At 50.8% G+C, this 19,624-nt stretch overlaps 1 protein-coding gene across 3 annotated transcripts in view; it reads right to left on the bottom strand.

The window, feature by feature from the left end:
- ASTN2 (astrotactin 2) overlaps positions 1-19,624 on the bottom strand; it is a 326,876-nt gene that overhangs the window by 204,569 nt on the left and 102,683 nt on the right. For 2 of the 3 annotated variants that reach the window (XM_059864813.1, XM_059864815.1), the window contains exons 5-6: positions 16,679-16,786; positions 2,631-2,777 (exon numbers count right to left, since the gene is read on the bottom strand). In XM_059864813.1, coding sequence (XP_059720796.1) covers positions 2,631-2,777; positions 16,679-16,786 — 255 coding nt within the window. The remainder of the gene's footprint in view (positions 1-2,630; positions 2,778-16,678; positions 16,787-19,624) is intronic. The other variant, XM_059864814.1, reaches the window with a different exon arrangement.

Raw genomic sequence — 19,624 nt, 5'->3', positions numbered from 1 at the left:
ATTCAAAAAGAAGGGACAACTTTAAGAGCTTTTTCTCTTCCCAAGCAAGAGACTGTCATCGCATAAAATGCTGAGATTTCAGGGAAAGTGATAGCCACTGCAAAATGTCTTGGCTGCTTCTATGTGAAGAATTTGACTGTTTCTCATAAAAAATATTTAAAAAGTTTTCGCAGTTTGTAATTATATTTTACAGTTTCATTACAAAGCTCATTTTAATTCTTCTCCAAACCGTTGTTACCAGTCCTCTTGCCACTTTCTCTTCAGAAAAGTCATTAAGTCGGGACTGGAGATCATCCCATTTCCCCCAGTTTCAAGGATATTAATCTGCTTTATTGGTATTTCATTGTCATTTTCATTCGAGTGTTCCCTGCATTTGCATAATTTGCATTGCCACCCCTTTCTTGGTGACAAGCACAGGTTCAGCTTTCCACTTTCATTCTACAGAGTCTCTGCATTTTTTTTATTCTCTTTTTCACTGTCTTCCCTGGGCCAGAACCACAAGCTGGAAGCAGGATGGTGAGGTCCTGTCTCCACCCCTGCCTTCCTGGCTGACTGTCAGCAAGCACCAGAATCAGTGTAAGCTCCCAGTCCAGTGCCAATCCCAAAGGGACACAAGTTAGCACTGGAGCAACCTCATGCCCCAAATGCAGGAGTTTCTGCTCTCCAGCTACTTGGAACCATCTGTGAAGATTACAAAAATTCATGTGTGGCTTGGACAATCAATAAAACCAAGGTGTTGACAAGTCCCTTGCTTCAAATCCTTAAATCACAGAATGGTTTGACTTGGAAGGGACCTTAAACATCCTCTTGTTCCCCTGTCACGGGCAGGAACACCTTCCACCAGACCAGGTTGCTCAGAGCTCCATCCAAACTGGCCTTGAACACTTCCAGGGATGTGGCATCCACATGATGCTCTCCTCCTCTTTCCTTCAAGGGCCAAGCTGTGACCCCTGGGCTATCCCAGCTACCCAGAGACCACTCTTAGCAGGGCTAGTCCCACTTCAAACACACTGGTGACTCCTGTTCTGCCATGGAGTCATGATTTCAACCCCTCTCCACTGGTCCCTGCAGCTCTCATGCCACTGTGTGTCTTTAGCCATCTCCCCCTCCCTACAATAACAATCTCCCAAGTGCTGCCCTCCACTCCAAAGCTCCCAAAGCAGGGGGCTGTCCCAGAGCTGGCTGCACCAGGACACCCCAGCAGGTGGTGATGCACTGGCTGCTTGCAGCATGTTTCTGGCAGAGAGAAAGTGCCCCCTCTGCATGCCCCAAGCAGTGAGACGAGTGCAGGAGCTGAGGAATTGGAACCGACTGAATAATGGGTCCTGTCTGCTGGAAGAAAATGAAATTTGCCCTCATGTTACTGAAAACTTGCACTCGACGCTCACTGCACATTATAAAGAAAAGGTCAGTGAAACACAACAAATGCAAGGAGCCCAGGTGGAGAAAGCAATAAATAGTGACAGCAGCACTTGTCTAATTTATCAAAGCATCTGTGCCTTTGCTCAAACCCCAGAAATTTCCCTCCATGCTGCTGCAAGGGCTGGGATGAGCAGCTCTGCTGCTGCAGGACCAAACAGCTCTGCTGCTGCCTGTCTGTGCAGCTCCCAGGGCTCCTCAACGAGTTCGGAGGAGAACAGAAATATCCATCAGACACAATTAGCACCAATGATAACAACGATAATATTAATTGACATGACTGAGATTTTGGCCTCAGGCTCGCAGATGTACTTGTGGAAAGGGAGATCCCTGCAGTCAAACACAGCTGGGGCATTCCTAAAGAGAGGAATCTCCGTGTTCCAAACACACCCAGAGGGGCAGCAGGAGGGTGTGGCAGCAGCTCTCTGGCCACAGAGAGCAACAGGCACAACTTTCCCAGGCATTGTGCTGGGGAAGGCTGTGAGAAGATCAGAGAGAAGAATGAGAAACAATTCTTATCTTCACTTGCTGCACCTGTTGTTGTGAACATGTGGAGTGTGTTATGGAGATTTGTTTACCAAAGGGTGGTTTCTTAATTAACCAATGGTGATAGTGTTTGGATGGATTGACCAATCTGGTCTGACTGTATCAGACTGTCTGTCTACAGGCAATGTATTGTATTTGCAGGATGCCCTAATGAAGGAAGGAATGATGAACCTGACTCCATGTTTCCAGAAGGATAATTTATTACTTTATGATACTATATTACATTAAAGAATATTATATTAAATTATACTAAAGAATACAGAAAGGATCCTTACTGAATGCTAAAAAGATAATAATGAAAACTGGTGACTCTCTCCAGAGCCCTGACCCAGCTTGGCCCTGATTGGCCAAAGAGTGAAAACAACTCCCAGCAGAATGCAATGGAACAATCACCTGTGGGTGAACAATCTCCAAACACATTCCACATGAGCACAGCACAGGAGAAACAAATGAGATAAGAATTGTTTTCCTTTTCTCTGAGCCTTCTCAGCTTCCCAGGAGAAAAACCCTGGGTGAAGGGATTTTTCAGAGGATGTGAATGCCACAGCAATGAGTTTCTTAATAAGTACAGTATAATAAAGTGATGGATCAGCCTTCTGGAATCATGGAGTCAATGCAAATTATTACCACAACAGGGATGCCATGCCATGACAGGAGGGTCTTACCATCAGCAATGAAGTGCTCGGGGACGTGGAGCGTCACCTTGACGGTCAGCGGGCAGGAGAGCTGCGAGCCACACACCACGGCCAGCACGCAGGAGCTGACCGCGATCAGCGTCAGCGCCGTCTTGTTCACAGGGCTCTTCATGGAACCTGCAAGGCACACACAGCAGTGGGTGGGGGGCCAGAAGGGAGAGCTGTTCCCAGGGCTCTTCATGGAACCTTCAAGGCACACACAGCAGTGGGTGGGGGGCCAGAAGGGAGAGCTGTTCCCAGGGCTCTTCATGGAACCTGCAAGGCACACACAGCGGTGGGTGGGGGGCCAGAAGGGAGAGCTGTTCCCAGGGCTTTGTCAGCAGAGGCAGGGGAGAACCAGCACAGGGAAGGCGGGCATGGAAAACAAGGATGGGAGCTCAGCAGGAGTCTGTACACCCCAGGGTTCCCATCACACCTTGTTTGGCACAGGGCTTCATTTGGTTAGAGGAGGGAGAAAAGCTGCTCAAAGCCATGCATAGACCCTCACCCTGGGAACTTCTTCTCCCTGGAATATCTCATCACACCTGCTGTGCTCCTCTGATGAAACCACCATCAATTCTTGTCAACACTGGCTGGCTTGGCAACCCACTGTGAAACCCTTGTGGGGCAGGACAGGGTTAGGAATGCTGAATCACCACCAGTAGTAGCTGGGTGGGACAGAATCCCCAAGATTCATAGGGAGTGTGGAGAAGCTGTGCAACACAGGGAGACTTGGCTGGCCCAGAAGATTCAGCTGCTCTTATTGGATGCAGACTGGGAATGTCAGGTGTCCAAATGAGACCCTCTCTACTGATGGAGATGGCCAAGAACTGTCCCAGACCACAAACAGGTCTCCACTGCCCAAGCAAGGTGTGCTTGGAGCCTGCATCCTTGAGGCACCTTTGATCCCCCTGGACCTGGGGAGTGTCCCACTGCTGCTCTGACTGCACTGCATCTCCCACGGCCCCCTCATGCAGCACCTTGTGCCAGCACCCCGCTCTGCTCCAAGATAACAATGGACACCTCACAAGGTTCCTTCTCCAGGGCTCGGGATGTACCACTTGGAGAGTGTGTCCATGGCAAGGAGAGGGCACAGCCCAGCAATGAGCCCAGAGGCTGCACAGCCCATTCTGGTGCAAGGTGAGATGACCCAGCTGCTGGCAGAGCTGAGCACAGCTCTGCTCAGGATTCAGGTGAGGACACCTCTTGATTTTTGGAAGCCGTCTCTCCCCACTTGCGCCCCAGCCCTTGTTGCCTCATCAGCAAAGTTAGATTTAAAAAGCATCAGTTTGAAAACTGAATTGGAAATGGATCCAAGTCAGCATTTGCACACTCTGTGATTTGCCTAGAGCTGCTGCTGGAGGTGCTGGGGCCAGGCCAGGGACCTCATGCTCAGCACAACCTCTGCTTCCCAGGCAGGGCACCAAGCCCCACCACAGCATCCCCAGGTTGGAGCCTGCACAGGGGATAGTCCAACCTGGGTTTGTAGGACAGGAGAAGTGGCTGATCTGCTGGAAAATACCCCCATCACTGAGACCAAGAGGAGCAAGTAAATTGATTATTTATGAAGCATCTTTCCTTATGCATAGATCATCTAAACAGCCATCCCACTCCTATTTCACAGCTTTACTGCCAATCCCCTGTGCCCCTCACCTTGCAATCCTCTTTTTTTCTTTTCCAATCTTTATTCATATCATCAGCATAAGTTAGCACTTCCATGGGAGGCAAAATCCTCCTCTTGCCGGGCATACTGTGCCTGCCACAACCCCTGCTTGGCTTGAAGTTACAACACAAATGCAAAAAAGTAAAAAAGAGGGAGGGGAATAGGAAAAAAAAGGCAAGGGAAAAAAGCCCCCATGAGGATAAGTGGACAAAATCAAATATACAATGGACCAGACAACGCTGGATTTCACCCTTATAAATCACCTTTCAATCCAGGGTCTTAAAGTGCTTTGCAAACATTAAATCATAAATCCCTTATGAGTGAGACAAGTATTATCCCCTTTTCACAAAGAGCCCAAATCCCAGGTATGATGGCAGCTTTCACCAAACTGCAGCCAGAGTGGAGCTGGAGGAATTAGGATTTCACATCCCCATTGGTCCATGTGGCTTCTTCTCTCCCCATGACTCAGAGGAGAGCAGCACGGGGGCTTGAAACAGTAAAAATCCCTTTACAGTTCCATGAGTTTGAGCTTGGCTGCTCAAGGAAAGGGAGAATTGCTCCAAGTCTCCTGTAACTCCCTTCCCTCCTGCACTCTCTCATTTCCATCACTGCTAATCACTGACCTCTAGAAGTGCCTGATGTTTGGTTTTGACCAACTGAACCAAAACAAGGGGGCTTCTGCTCGAGCTGAAATTGGGCTTCCAGTTCAGCTCTTTATTGTTCACAACCAGTTAGCTGCCAGGTTTCAAGGGAGACTGCTGGAAAAGCACTTAAAGAGAGGGACTGGGCTTCTGTTTTCCATCTCTTTCCCTGCTCTGCAGACCACTGATGCTCCAGCACTGCTGTGCTACATTTAAACACCTATCTGGAGAAAATCAGCTTCATTCCAAGCCTTTAAAACCACAAGCAAATGTATTTTCAGCAAGACCCTGCTAACCAAACCCACCTCAGCAGGTTCTCCAGGGCTTCACCCTGGTCTAGAGGTGAGACAAACTGACCCCTTCCTTCTTCAACCCGGGGAGGGGATCCAAGCCCAGCTCAGTAGCTCAGGCAGCCCCAAATAAACCCAATGCCACAAATGAGAGGTTGACCTAGCTAAGCCTGGGCTTTCCCTCCTCTCCTTGTCATCTCCAGGCTTTCAGGGAAGTGTTTAAAGACCAGATTTAAAGCTCCAGGTGCACCAAACAAGCTGTATCAATGTCCTTTACCAAGAGGAGGAAGCTGGGTGGGGAATACAAGACCTTTATGGATGGTGGAGAGCTCCAGCACCCAACAGAAGTCCTAGTTTGGGTCTTGTGGGCTTCAAAAAGCCCAAGAGGAAGATGGTAACCAGGCATGGCTGAGACTAAACTCACCCCCCAGATCCCTCTCCCCTAATAAATGTTTCATACATTAAGATGATCTCTCTATATCCTTAATCAAAGATGTTTCTGTAGTGTTCTGAGAGGTTGCAAGGAAGTGAGTGGATTTCCAAGTGCTCACCCAGGCAGTTTTGAAGGGAAAAACATGGACCATGAGGATTCTCAGAGAGTCTGCACCCAAGCAGTGAGCAGGGCACACCACCAGGACAAAAAATAGGAATAAATTACTTCTGTCCAGAGAGAAGTAACTTCTCCCCACAGCCCACAAAATCCAAGGAGAGAGAAGCAGAAAGCAAAAGCAAAGTGCTCCATTTCAGGGCAGAATCATACCTGCCATGCTCCCTGCTGGTGAACCAAGGGTGGCTTAATTAGCCTGGAAAACAAGAGGAGTGTCCAGCACTGTGGTCAGAAGGACTCTGGCCACCACCACCTTCCCCACCCAGGATTCTTTTGTCTCCCCTCAAACCCCAGTGCAAATTATCCTGGTGAGGATGTGAGCCCCTGCTCAGAAACCGCTTGCAAAGCACCACTTTCTACTGAAGATTCTGCACCTGCTGCAAGATGAAGATAAATTCAAATCCACTGGTGTAAACACTCAGCAAACAGCCCCTCCAAACGCACTGTGTCTCCTTTGAAATATCATTTCCTCGTGCATTTAATTACTCACTGCTTTGTACACTTTCCTTTGCCCGCCCAAAAAAAAGGAGGGGGGGGAAAGCCCAACAAAACTCTGGGCTCAATTCTTCTTAATATTGGCAGTACTGCCTAAATTTAGGGGGGGGAAGAAAAAAAAAAAGAAAAGAAAAAGAGAAAAGGTGTGTTCAGAACATGTATGGATTTATGAGCAACACAAATATCCCGTGTTCTCAGTAATATGCTGTTTCTAAATCAGGCTCATAAATACATGCTTGGGAGATTAGTCTATAAAAAAAAAATAAACTTTAATTACCCCCTCTTTATCAGCACACAGCCCGTGGTGTTAACCATATGTGGGTGTTAAACGCCAAGTGCTTTGCAATCTTCCCCACCCCCTGGGAGACAATAGCATCACAGCATCACAGGGAACGCTTCACGGCCACCACTCGGATATGGAAATGTATTCCCAGCTCCCGAGGAAAACGGGGCTGGGGAGAACAGAGAGTGCTGGGGGTGCTTAGCAACCCCCGCCAAGCTGTGCTGCATGCAGAGCAACCAGCTCGGGGACAGCAGCATCCCCTGGGGGACAGCAGCATCCCCTGGGGGACAGCAGCACCCCTGGGGGACAGCAGCATCCCCTGGGGGACAGAAGCATCTCCTGGGGGACAGAAGCATGCCCTGGGGACAGCAGCATCTCCTGGGGACAGCAGCATCCCCTGGGGGACAGCAGCATCCCCTGGGGGACAGCAGCACCCCTGGGGGACAGCAGCACCCCTGGGGGACAGCAGCATCCCCTAGGGACAGCAACACCTCTGGGGGACAGCAGCATCTCCTGGGGACAGCAGCATCTCCTGGGGACAGCAGCATCTCCTGGGGGACAGTAACATTCCCTGGGGACAGCAGCATCTCCTGGGGGACAGCAGTATCTCCTGGGGACAGCAGCACCCCTGGGGGAGAGCAGCATCCCCTGGGGACAGCAGCATCTCCTGGGGACAGCAGCATCTCCTGGGGACAGCAGCACCCCTGGGGGACAGCAGCATCTCCTGGGGACAGCAGCACCTCTGGGGGACAGCAGCATCTCCTGGGGGACAGCAGCACCCCTGGGAGACAGCAGCACCCCTGGGGGACAGCCAGCCCAGCCCAGCCCAGCCCAGCCCAGCCCAGCCCAGCCCAGCTGGCACCCCGGGATGCTCCCAGAGCCCGCCGGTGTCGCTGGCGTGCTGGAGGAATCGGGCGCTTAACGATCCATCGTTCTGTTCCAGCAGAGGCTCATTAACAGGACAGAGCAGCGTTTCCAGGACAGCCTCACACACAGACACGTCCCGAGGTGTCCTACGAGGGGCAGATCGTGTCCAATCAAGTCAAACGCCAATTAAGATGAGCAATGGATGTTGGCAGGAGGCTCTGGACATGGAGCAGCCCTGCACGGGGAGGGAGCAGCACTGCCTGTCTCCCCTCCTGCCCTGCAGCCTCCTCTTCCTCAGCAGGATGGTCCCTCTGGGGGATGGGATGGGCAATTGGGATGGGAAATTGGGATGGGAAATTGGGATGGGATGGGATGGGAAATGGGATAGGATGGAAAATTGGGATGGGAAATTGGGATGGGAAATTGGGATAGGATGGAAAATTGGGATGGGAAATTGGGATGGGAAATTGGGATGGGAAACTGGGATGGGATGGGGATGGCAGATCCTCCTTCCAGTCAGACACAGCTCTGCTGCACCATGACCCCACCATCCTTCATGCACTACCCAGCCCCAGAGCCCCTTCCTTCTAAAGGGGAGGGATGTGGATGCAATGAGCTCCCCAGGCAGGGGCTGAGAGCACAGGCAGGTGTTTCATCACACACCATCTACACCACACCTGGTCCCAGCCTCTTCCTGAGGCATCTTCTCCACTGCAGTCCTGGACAAATCCCAGTGAAGGTGCTCACAGCTCCAGCCCAGATCTGGGTCAGAGCTTGGGCACTGGGCAGTCTCCAGCCCCAGAGTCAGCAGGATGTGGATCAGCCCTGAAGTGGCAGCTTTGCTTCCCCTGTGTAGGGAGAACCCTGAGGAGACCCTCCAAGGACACAGAGGGTGCACAGAGGAAGGCATGGGGGAAAGGAGGAGGAAAGGCAGCCACGTTGTGCAGCAGAAGGGTGAGATCAGTCGCTTCTGGATTTATAGAGGATTAGATCTTGCTGAGCACATGCTGAATCAGATTAATACTATTAACATTTATGAATTATCCTCTAGCAATTAGCCGAGACGTCCTCCAGCACAGCACAGGGAGCTGCAGAAAAGGCAGCCCTGGACTGTGGGTCAGGGGGAGGAGGGTGCCAAGGGGTGGCTTGGGCATTGTGGGGAGGCTGGGGTTGGGCTGCTGGACCCCACAGCAAGGTCAAGGGCTCACTGACTGAGCTCCCAGTGAGCTCTTGTGCTCCTCCAGCAGCCTGAGCCTCGGCTCTTCAGGTGTTCCTGGAGTTATACAGCCTTATGTACTGAATAAATGTATTTGCTTCCTAATTATACAGCTGTTGGTGGTGCTCCCCCTTTGCTCTAAGGCATTGTGCTGCAGCTGGCAGGGAGACCTCAGCAGCAAATCCCAACCAAGAGGAGGAAGGAGGCAAAGGCAAAGCCTTGAATGCTGGGCAAGGAATGAGCAGCTGGGGAGAGGGGGGAATACAGATGACCAAAGTGGCCCAGGCTGACATGCTGATCCACCAGCCCCATCAGCACCAGGGTCACCACGGGCAGATTCTCCTACCCACACATCTTAAACCTTCTGGCACAGCAAAGGGGGAAAGAATTTGTGCAAACTCAATTTGCTCTCCTGGCACTGCTGTATTTTTTTTTGCATTTCTCTGGGCAGGGACAATTAAAATCAATGAAGTCAGTTTTGCTTTCATGTTCTCAGTGCTGAATTGGTTGAGATAAAATCACATTAAAGAAACAGCTACATATTTAAAGGTAGATACTGCCTGCACTGGAATTTTCTTTCATGAAAATCAATGAAAGCACTTCTCCTGGAATTAAGGCCCGATCTTTTTTTGTTTTACACTCCAAATGAGTCCCAATTTTACAATATACAAGCACAAAGGCAAATCTGAGTGGAAAGTTTCATTTTAAGGAGAAGGGAAAGCAATTTTCAATACAGTGTAGCAAAAACATTATTCCTACAGGAAAAAGGGGAAAAAAAAGTAGTCATTATCTATGAAATAGTTTGTGTTGAGTCACAGCCCAGGGAGGATTGTGCTCAGCGAGTGGAGGGCTGGTCAGACAGATAAATTGATTTTAGAAACCAGGAGGAGAGCAGTGATAGAGGCCAGGGTGGCAGGGAGGGCTCAAGACTTGGCAGGAGCTGTCCCAGGGGCTGGTGGCAAGAGAAGTCCAAGGACTCATGTTGTTCATCCTGGCTGGACCTTCACCATGCTCCCTGCTGTCCCACTGTCACCCTGCAGGCAGAGCTGGGATTGGGGAAGTGGGCTGCAACCTCAAAAAAAAAAAAAAAAAAAAAAAAAAAAAAAAAAAAAAAAAAAAGCCCCAAACCATCTTTTGCCTCCATCCATTATTTTTGGAATAGATGCAAACTGACAGAACAGGATGAGAATACAAATCTCTGCTCTGCAACAGCTCCCCAGGCTTGGGGCACATCCCTCCGTGCCTCAGTTTCCCCCTACAGCCAAACATCACGCAGGAACAAATGCGACATCCACCACCTTCTGCTCCCTTTCCTGCTGCAGCCAGGAGACAAATCCATGGTGCCACAGGAATCCACAACCAAAAGCATCTTCATTTTCCAAGCAGCTCCAGCCCTCTCCCTCCTCCTGCCTGCATCCAGCTCCGTGTTTATGTTCAGCTTCCTGGGAAACAAGAGGCTCGTTACCATGCGGAGGGCGACAGCAGAGCGATTAGTGAAATTTGTTACCCACATGCTCTGAACAAAATTAAATTAAAAGTGCTGCTTTGCTGTCAAGATAAGGGCCAAGCCGGAGAGATAATTTTTCACTCTCAAACACTCAATTACTCGCTGAGGCTGTATCAGATACAATCGGAAAATAAATAAATAAATGGGAAGACCCGCACTGCCTCCAGGAACAGATGTAAAAGCCTTTATCTCCAGCACAGTCCAGGGAAGTTAAAGTGCCTGCAGCTCCACCAGCATTTACCTGCAGCCCCTGGTGCTGCCCAGCTCCAGGTTCCAGCAGCAGCCCCTCTCCCAGCAGCTCAGCACCCCTGGCATAGGCAGGAGGAGCATGAGTGAACCCCCACACTTACAGCCAGCAGTGATTAAAGGAGCAAAAAGGAGGCTGGAGCAACCCCAGCCCAGCTTTCCTGCACAGCCAGAGTCCAGCAGGAATGGAGAGGGACTCAGAGTGGGTTTTATGGGCTGTGGCAGTGCCTCATTGCTCTGCAGGCAAAATAAGCCATCATGAAAAAGCACCACATTTGTTCACTCGCTGGAAAAGCAGCATCCATGACAGACAGCAGAGAATGGTTGGGAATAAGGAGCATCCCCCACTGCCACACTGCCCTGGATATCACAGTGTGAGCATGGCTGTGGTGCTGGGGCTCAGCCTGCTGGGAGGGAGGGATCCTGGTGCTCTGGGGCATAAAGACAAGATTTGTATCATTAAGGCAACTCATTCCTGACATTTGGGGATCTGCAGGTCACGTAGGAGCTGTGGTGTCTCCTCTGGGCTGCTCTTTCCTGGCCTCACAGAGAGCAGCACAGCTCCATGCGCCATGAACCAGCTGGGTGTGCACCACCCAGGCTGACCTGTCCGTCTGTCCCTGCAGGGAGCAGCTGTGTGTCCCTTCCTGAGGGATTCTAACAGCTCTGTGTCTCTTCCAAAAGAATCCTAAATGCTCTGTGTCCCTTCCTGAGGAATTCTAAAGGCTCTGTGTTCCTTCCTGAGGGATTCTAAAGGCTCTGTGTCCCTTCCTGGGGAATCCTAACCTGTCTGTGCCATGGGCTGACCACACAAGGAGGGGATGGACACAGGGCTGCCAGGAAGGAAGAAGCATCCCCAAGGACAGACAGACAGCACCAGACACAGGCAGACCCATTTTTCCTTCATGCCCCTGGAAGCAGCCCAAATTGACATGTTTGCTTTATCACCTTTTGTCTCCCCCTTGATTGCCAGCAACATCTCCCCCAGTTTGAAGGCGAGTCAAGCCTAAGGCAGAGCAGGGAGGCAATTCCCTGAGGAGTGTGGAAGAGTGAAGTGATGTCCTGCCTGCAGCATTCACTCAGCTCCAGCGAGGCCAGAGGCAGCAGCAAAGAGAGCAGTACCCAAATTTCATTCTGCACCTCGTTTAGTTCCCCATGAAATAATAACTGCCTGCTGCCTCTGGAGATGGGAGAGGATCAAAGCCAAGCTTCCTCATATGTAGTAGACTCCGAATACCTAATATTCCCTTATAAAAGGCCTTGTTTTAACCACCAAATACAGAGGCAGATCAAAGCCCAGCTTCTCATTTCTCTAACAGCCCTCAGAAGGCTCCGCCAGCCAGCCCAGCACACGCACACACAGGGCTGACACCAATCCAAGGTACATAATTGAACTCTGCTAATTTGTCAAAACCATCACTGCGTGCTATGGAATCAGCCAGGTGCCTTGTTCACAGAGACCTCAGCTGAGGAGCATCCCAAAGCCATGCCCTCCCTTCCCTGGGGTGCTGGGGAGCTGTGCAGGAAAACAGAGCGGGATGTTTTCCCCTCTTCCTCTTTTCACAGGTGATGCCAGGAGGGGTGAAGCAATCCCAGACCCAAGCGTGGGGGAGCAGGCTCAGGCCGGTGCAGCTCAAGCCCAAGCAGATTCCAGAGACAGCCTGAGGAGCAGCAGCCAGCTGAGGACACTCCTTGAGACACCCCAGGCAGGTGGGTGCCCTCCAGCATGCCTCAGCCATCACAGGAACAAAAGCATCCTTTTGTCTTTGCACTCCATCCTTTGTGTCTGGCTTTCCAGCAATTCTGTACCTGATCCCTGCTGGATGGGGAGTGACATCAGCCCCAGATCCAGGGGTTTGGCAGCAGTTATGGGAACCTCCTGGCAGGTCCCAGGGGCTCCCAGCAGGTCCCAGAGGCTCAAACTAGAGTGCAAGGGAGGGCAGACAGTCTGTGGATCTCCAAGACAAATGGGCTTGGGATGGCTCAGCCCCTCACAGGGTCTCCAAACAGCATCATCACTTTCCCTGCCTCAGTTTCCCCCAACCCAGGAAGCTGAACAGCATCTGTTCCACATTTCTGTGTTACAGAGCAGCTGATCTGTGGCCTGAGAAAGCAGAGGTGCAGGAACCTTGCCTGTGCCTCCACTCCAGTAAGGAAGGGCTCATTATACTCAGGGAATCCTCAATGAGGTGGGCAGGGAGCTGATACAGCCTTGGAGTTACAGTACTGCTGCTACCCCCACACCTTTCACTATTTGGTTTCACCACCAAGAAGGTGCTGCCTGTGACCAGGAGAACTTGGGGCTGCACTCTCAGACCTGGAGCTGAATATATTTTGCTGGGCACAGGGCAAACCCCACCCCAGAATGAGAGGGATGGAGCTGGAGTGGAGTTTGTGCACAGGGCTCTGCCTCCTTGCTTTAGGAGGATTTTTGCTATAATATTTTCCTCTCAAACTCAGAGTGGAACCTGACTGAACACATGCCACCCTGAAGTATCAAAGCTTTGATATTGCTCTGCTGGCCAGCGGGGGATGTGGATTCACATCCTTCCAACACTGTCAGGTTCTCTCTCACAGAGACTCCGGCACTGGGGGAAGGTGCAATGACCCATGGCCCTAAAGACAAGAGCCAGAATGCAAAAAGGTTCCCACAGCTCCTGGGATTCCCAGGGGAATGGGAAAGGGGAGCCAGCAGCACACACAGCAAGCAGAGCCTTGCAGTGCACAAACCTGTTGTAAATAGGTTGCAAGAAAATCTGATTTCTGGAAATCCTCGAGGAGTCAGCAGGAAGGAGCAAACCAGCCATCCCTGGCCCCAGCTGAGGGTCACTTCAGCCTCTGAGCACAGAGCTGTGCACAGCCTGACAGCTTCTCTCAGGACTTGTTTCACTTGGAAAAGCAATCTGAATTCCAGCTCCCTTGAGACTGCATGCCACAGAGCAGAGCTCACCCTGATCTGTCAAAGTGGAGAGTGAGGAGCTGGTGTGGGCACAGGCAGGGTCTGTGGTGAAGAGAAAGGGTGTCTCACTGAAGATCTGGGTGTGAACAGAGCACTTCTTGGCATAAGCCAGCAATGCCTCTCCCAGCTCAAATCTCAGAGAAAGGGCAGAGCCCAACAGCAAAGACCAAGACTCCAGGGGAAGATCTCCCCTGCTTTATTACATTCTTACACTCTTCTCCCCTATAATTTCTCTGGAGACTTTCCAAAGACATGGTAACATCAGTGTAAGGGCTTCCCACAACCCTAGAGGCTGGGAAGGTGAGTGGTGCAGCATGCTGTGACCCTGCCTCTTACTTCTCCATGTATTCCTGCACTGAAAACCAGGTACCAGTGGCTCTGCTGCTCCTGAGCTACGAGAACAAATTCTCCCTTGCTGAATATTGTCCTGTGGGACACTCTCTCTAATCTGCCTTGCCAAAGCACTAGAGGACCTGCTGTCCTCCTTCTCCAGGAGACACAGGAGGCCACTTAACCAAGCTCAAATAAAAGCAAACCTGCACACCTCCTAAGTGGAAACTTCCCATCACATCATCTGGGATCAATGCCTTGACAGTGCAAGTAATTAGGCTCAATCCTACAAAATCTTATCCGAGGAGAGAAACCCCAAGGAATCCCTCTCCTTGGACCTGATAACTACCCAAAGGCACCTGCAACGACACGCAAGCCTGGTGAAATCAATGGGGAACATCATTGTAAGAATTAACTGTATCTGACGATGCATCCTTCTCTATTAGAGTTACAATCCCGTCCAATTATGGATCCTGGCTGAACTTGCAATTATGAGTTCGGTGCTACAACTTCCCACTACGCTATTGCTTTGCTTCCATGAGGGAGAGGAGAGTCAATGAAAGGATAATGGAAAATTCCTTTCAAGGATGCAGCGATGGCCAAATTTATCTAGACAGGAGGGGAAGTACAATGGGGACTTTATGCAAGACAATTCCCTCAGTTAGCCCCCAGTGAACATGAACACACCAGGTTCTCACAGCATTGCTCAAACACTAAGGCAGATCTAACAGCCAGCCCTGTGCGACGGCGCGAGGCAGCTCTGCCTCCTGAATTCCCTTCAAACCCAGCCATCAAAGCTGCCCAGGTGAACAACAGCTTATTCACAGGGAAAGAAAGGAATTCTTCCCATTCATCTGTTCCTTTATATTTGCCCTACAAGGAAGCTAAAACCAACAACTGAAAACCAACACAGACGTCAATAAAAATATCTTTGTACCCGACATCCAGCATGAGCCTCTTTCGAGAGACTTACAGAGCAGTTGACCTCAAGGGGAATGGCATCAAGGCAGCCTTGCAAAAATTTATCTGCCTCTCATTAAAACACAGTTTTCCATACCTTCCCTGTGCCCTATCACCCCTTTCCTTAGTGGAAGCTGAAAAAACCACAAACTTCAGTGACTTTTCCAAAGTACCCAAGGACTGTCACAGCCTGCCCAGTATTCCTGAATAAGTCACTGAAAAAGCTACTCCAGCACCTGGGAAATTTGATCCCTGTACCAGCAGTGTTTTGGGACAGCTTCTTTTGTCCCTGTTTGCAACATAACCAATTCCTTCCTCCTGTAACACAGGCACGAAGATGATCAGAGGGATGGAACCTGTCCCATGAGGAAAAGCTGAGAGAGTTGGGATTGCTCAGTGTGGAGAAGGCTCAGGGGTGAATAACTGCAGCCTTCCAGTACCTAAAGGGAGCTGGAGAAGGACATGGAATGACAGGACAAGGGGAAATGGCTTCAAACTGACAGAAGACAGGGTTAGAAGAAAGTTTAAGCTTATTGGGAAAAAATTCTTGACTATGAGAGTGGGGATGCCCTGGCACAAGTTGCCCAGAGAATCTGTGGCTGTCCCTGGATCCCTGGAAGCGTCCAAGGTCAGGTTAGACAGGGCTTGGAGCAACCTGGGATAGTGGAAGGTATCCTTGACCATGACCATGGTAGGGGGTGGAACAAAGTGATTTTAAGGTCCCTTCCAACCCTAACCATTCTGGGATTCTGATTTTATCATTTTCCCCTGAATGTAGCTGTGTTTGTACTGCAACAGGTAAGGAACTCATGAATTCTCTCATCCTTTTCATCAAAAGCTCATTTTAAACATGGTGATGATTTCTCTTGGTTCTAAAACACATGGAAAAGGACCAAAAAAAAGACAAAAAAAAAAAAAAGAAAGGAAAAAAAAAGACCAAATATATAACATTGAAGGCCCAGCCTTTGAGCAGGAACAACTGCAGCACACCCCTCTTCATGTGTGAGCTTATTCCTGTGTGCAACCATCGAGCTGATCAGAGGTGTTGAGGCAATTTCACATTCAAATAAACACACGGGAAGCATTTATGGGAATGGCTCATCATGGAAACAAATGGGGCCGCGTGCTGCTGCGGTGGGCACCGGCATCTATCTGGCTGCCGCGCTCTGCCGAGGCCCGGCTCCCTGCACAAAACAAATGGAGGGAGCAGACCCACTGTGCAATTTTTAAATTGCTTCCCAACGGAGTTATTTCCCGACAGTGATTTTTCAAACCCAGTAGCAGCAGCAGCAGCAGAACTTGTCCTCTCCTCCACCAAACGGCTTGGGCTGAGCATCCCGAAAAAAATGACAAAAAAACCGATCTGGCGTGATGTGATGAGAGGAAATGTGGACACTAATTTCGAACTCCAGATGATATTTCAGTTTCTTGGCTTCTCTAACTCACAAAAGAGCCTAAAGGGACTTGGGTCTACAAATCCCTGCCCCAACCCTCGTTTTGAATTTGTTCTTTTTAATTGCCTTTGTGCCAAGTGGAAGGCTGGGCAATTTTCATCCAATGAATGCTTTGCATGGGAAATAAAGGGCAGAAAACAGGAGTTTGGAGCAAGGAATTGCCAGGGTAACCATCCCTGACAGCTGCACGGGTGCCAGGATGAGGACAGACACAACCACTCCCCACTGGTGCAGCTCTGGGGAAGTGCCAGGGCATGTGGAAGGTAACTGATATTAGAAATCATCAAACAAACCCAGAACCTCAGCAACATCACTGGGAAATGGGATTTATGGCTTCTGCACGGTGCTGCATCACACAACCAGCACATCTGGGGGTGTCCTTACCACCCCAGACTGGTGTGGCTCTCCTTTAGACTCGGGCAGTATCAGACACCAGCACCCATGGGACAGCCAGGGTGCTCAAGCATCTCTTTTCCCCTGACAGCAGAGTGCAGTCACAGGTGTGACTGTGACTTTTGTACCTTTGCTTCGCCTCCGGCTACGATACTGCTCCGTGTAGAAGGTGAGCTGGGTTTCATCGTCTGCCTCTGAGCCAGAGTTGCCTTTGGCACGTCCAAACCCGATCCCACCTGCAGGCAATAGAGAGGAAAAAATCAGCCCTGGCAGCTGGGATGCTCAGGAGCAGGTGGAGCCAGGAGCTCCTCAGCAGAGCTGAGGATTTGGCCAACAACCCCCTCTCCTTGCTGAGGTTCTTTGCTTGGGGTCACCAGTAGCAATCAGGAACTTTTACCATTCATTATTTCATCAAAAATCAAGACCCCACAGTGCATATAGTGATGTGAATGTAAGAAGACACATTCTACCCTCAGAAATAAAAACATAAATATATTTCAAGGGACTTACAAAGAAAACCCCTGAGTGTGACAGCTGCTCTCCCCAAGGACACCTGCACGGTGAAATGCAGTGAAATTTAGCAAACCCAGCAAGGACAAATGGTACAGGGGGAATACAGCCCTTGGGGAGCACCCAGGACCCCCTTGAGGGTTTTTCCTGCTCCTCAGTACCCAATCTGGCCCATCTGCTCCCCCAGCTTGCTGTGACAGCAGCAGTCAGGACAGACAGGAGCAGGGCTGGCCCAAGGTTCACCAGGCCTCCTCCTCTCCAGATTTGGTGTGGGATGCAGCAGGAGCCCAGCTGGCTCCATCCCCAGACCCACCAAGAAGCAATGGATACTTAAAAAGCACCACAGACTCTAATTGGCAGAAGTCCTTCAATCTTTGCAGAGCTTAAAGCAAAGAGGCCTCTGGGGGTTGACAGTGGCCCTTTAAACTGCCATTAAAATATTTTAGTGTTTTTAAAAAATCTTTTATTCTAGGCAGCAGCACAATTTCCCCATTTCTTGGCAGGAGAACAGAAAATGAGCGGTGCCTTCTGCCCTCTGAAATCCTCAATCACGGCGATGAGAGGTGGCTGGCAGGAGCCAGAGGGACGCCAGGAGCTCGGCACGTGGCTCCTGCCCTGGCCATGCCCTGCCCTGGCTGAGCAGTGCCCTCCAGGGCAGTCTCAGCAGCAGGGCAGGAAGGGGCTCTGCTGGCTCCTTTCCTCCTGGGTGCAGCAGGGAGGGTCAATGCTTGCACGCAGCAGCATTCAGTGCTTGGGCAGGGGGCTGGGGGGTTTAAAGATCCCAAACCATGACCCATCATCAACCCCTCTTCAGCCACAAACACCACAGAAAACTTCCAGTGCCGTGATACACCCACACCAAGGGGTTTGAGAGACACAGCAGAGGGGTAAGGCCAATAAGGCTTATTTGCATGAGTGAGGAAAATCTTAATTAACCTGGGCTTCTAACGAAGGCCCTTGGGCAACCAGCCAGGGCTGCAGCCCTGCTGCAAATCCCCTTCTGAGCAGGGGCTGCTGCAGTGAGCAGGGCTGGGGGACAGACACCAGCTATGGGAGAGTCCCCCCACTGCTGAGAGCTCAGCACAGCCCTTGCCCCTGCTGGGAGAGGGACCTGGACACTGCCCGTGCAGGTAGGACATGGCACACCCCTCTGCCACCTGGCCATGCACCAGAGCTGGCCCCTTTTGCACAGGCAGATGGCTGGGGTGGACAGAGGGAGCCACGTGGTGCTCTGTGTGCTGTCACACCCCTGTGAGGTGACCAGGCAGCTGGCACAGGCAGCAGCTGCTCTGGCAGCCACCGGCCCAGCCCCCTCCGGCCACTGTGCGTTTGTGTGCCGGCTGCATCTCCGTGATGGATGGAGCTGACATGTTAAATTACTCAGGCTGGATGTCTTCAGAGAGCTGGTGACAGCGATATTGCATTTTCTGATTACCCAGCACTGAGCAGGATGTATAAATACAGCAGTTGTGAGACCCGGCGCGGGGCCCCAGCCCGCAGAGGAAATGTCTCCTCTGACCCAACATGCAGTGCCAGAGGTCAGCCTGGCAACACCAGCCTGGGGCACACACACAGCTGCCAGGGATGTGCTTTTACACCTTCATGCCATCAAGGATGCGGGACCACATCTTAGTGGTGGTTTTGAGGATCTCAGAACCCAGCTCAGGCTATCTGGAGGACACAGGGACACTAATCTTCAAGTAATCCTGCCATGAACCTGATTTCATGTTTAACTGGCCCCAAAATCTGACCAAATTATCCCAGTGAGACATTTCCAACTGGGACAATGCCTCCTTTTCCAGGTCCATTACCAGCCTTGGTCACAGCCTGCTCACCAGGGCACAGGGCTGAGAATAATCACGATGGGGCCAAGGATGCTCATGGCAGAGAGCACCCATGAGCAATTACTGATGAAAAAGGACAGAACTGAGGTAAAGTCATGGAGTCCTGCCTGGCCAGCATTCCCTTTCCTTCAAAAACAGGGAGAAAAACACCCAGTATCAGAAAACTAAAAGATCCTAATCACTGCAATCAGTTACAAACTGGAATAAGATGCTTTAAAGACAGAGAACAGGAAAATGGCAGTTTTGAAGGGCTGGGTATCAGTAATGCACTGGCAACTCTCTCCAGCAGCTCTCACAGGGACAAACAACCTCTTTACACCCAGTTTACTCCTGCTTTTGAGACTGGAGAAAAAACAAAGCTCCCCTTCCTGCCCAGCCCTGCCCAGCTCGTTCAGCCAGCAGCGGGGCAGGAGACAGGCAGGGCAGGGGAGCTCAAGGAAGATGCTCTTGTTTCTAATCCTGTTTGCAGATTTACAAACTCGTTAATCCCTTCAAATAGATCTCAGCTCAGGCAGGAGCCAGGGCAGGGCGCCTGTTCTGAGCGCAGCATTAATTTAGTGGGGAGCAGGGCGGGGTGCCAAGGCAAACACCTCGTTATGCTGTAATTAAAGACGGTCCCGTTAATGCAGTGTGGGGATAAGGAAATAAAATTCAGGAACCAGAGTCATCCCCAACGACTTTTTGTTAGCTGAAGCCACGTGTATATTTTTAAAAGTGAGA

The sequence above is a fragment of the Haemorhous mexicanus genome, chromosome 21 (genome assembly GCF_027477595.1).
Source record: "Haemorhous mexicanus isolate bHaeMex1 chromosome 21, bHaeMex1.pri, whole genome shotgun sequence".
Taxonomy (NCBI): domain Eukaryota; kingdom Metazoa; phylum Chordata; class Aves; order Passeriformes; family Fringillidae; genus Haemorhous; species Haemorhous mexicanus.
The sequence above is the reverse complement of the archived record's forward strand: the minus strand, read 5'-3'. Positions and strand labels throughout refer to the sequence as shown.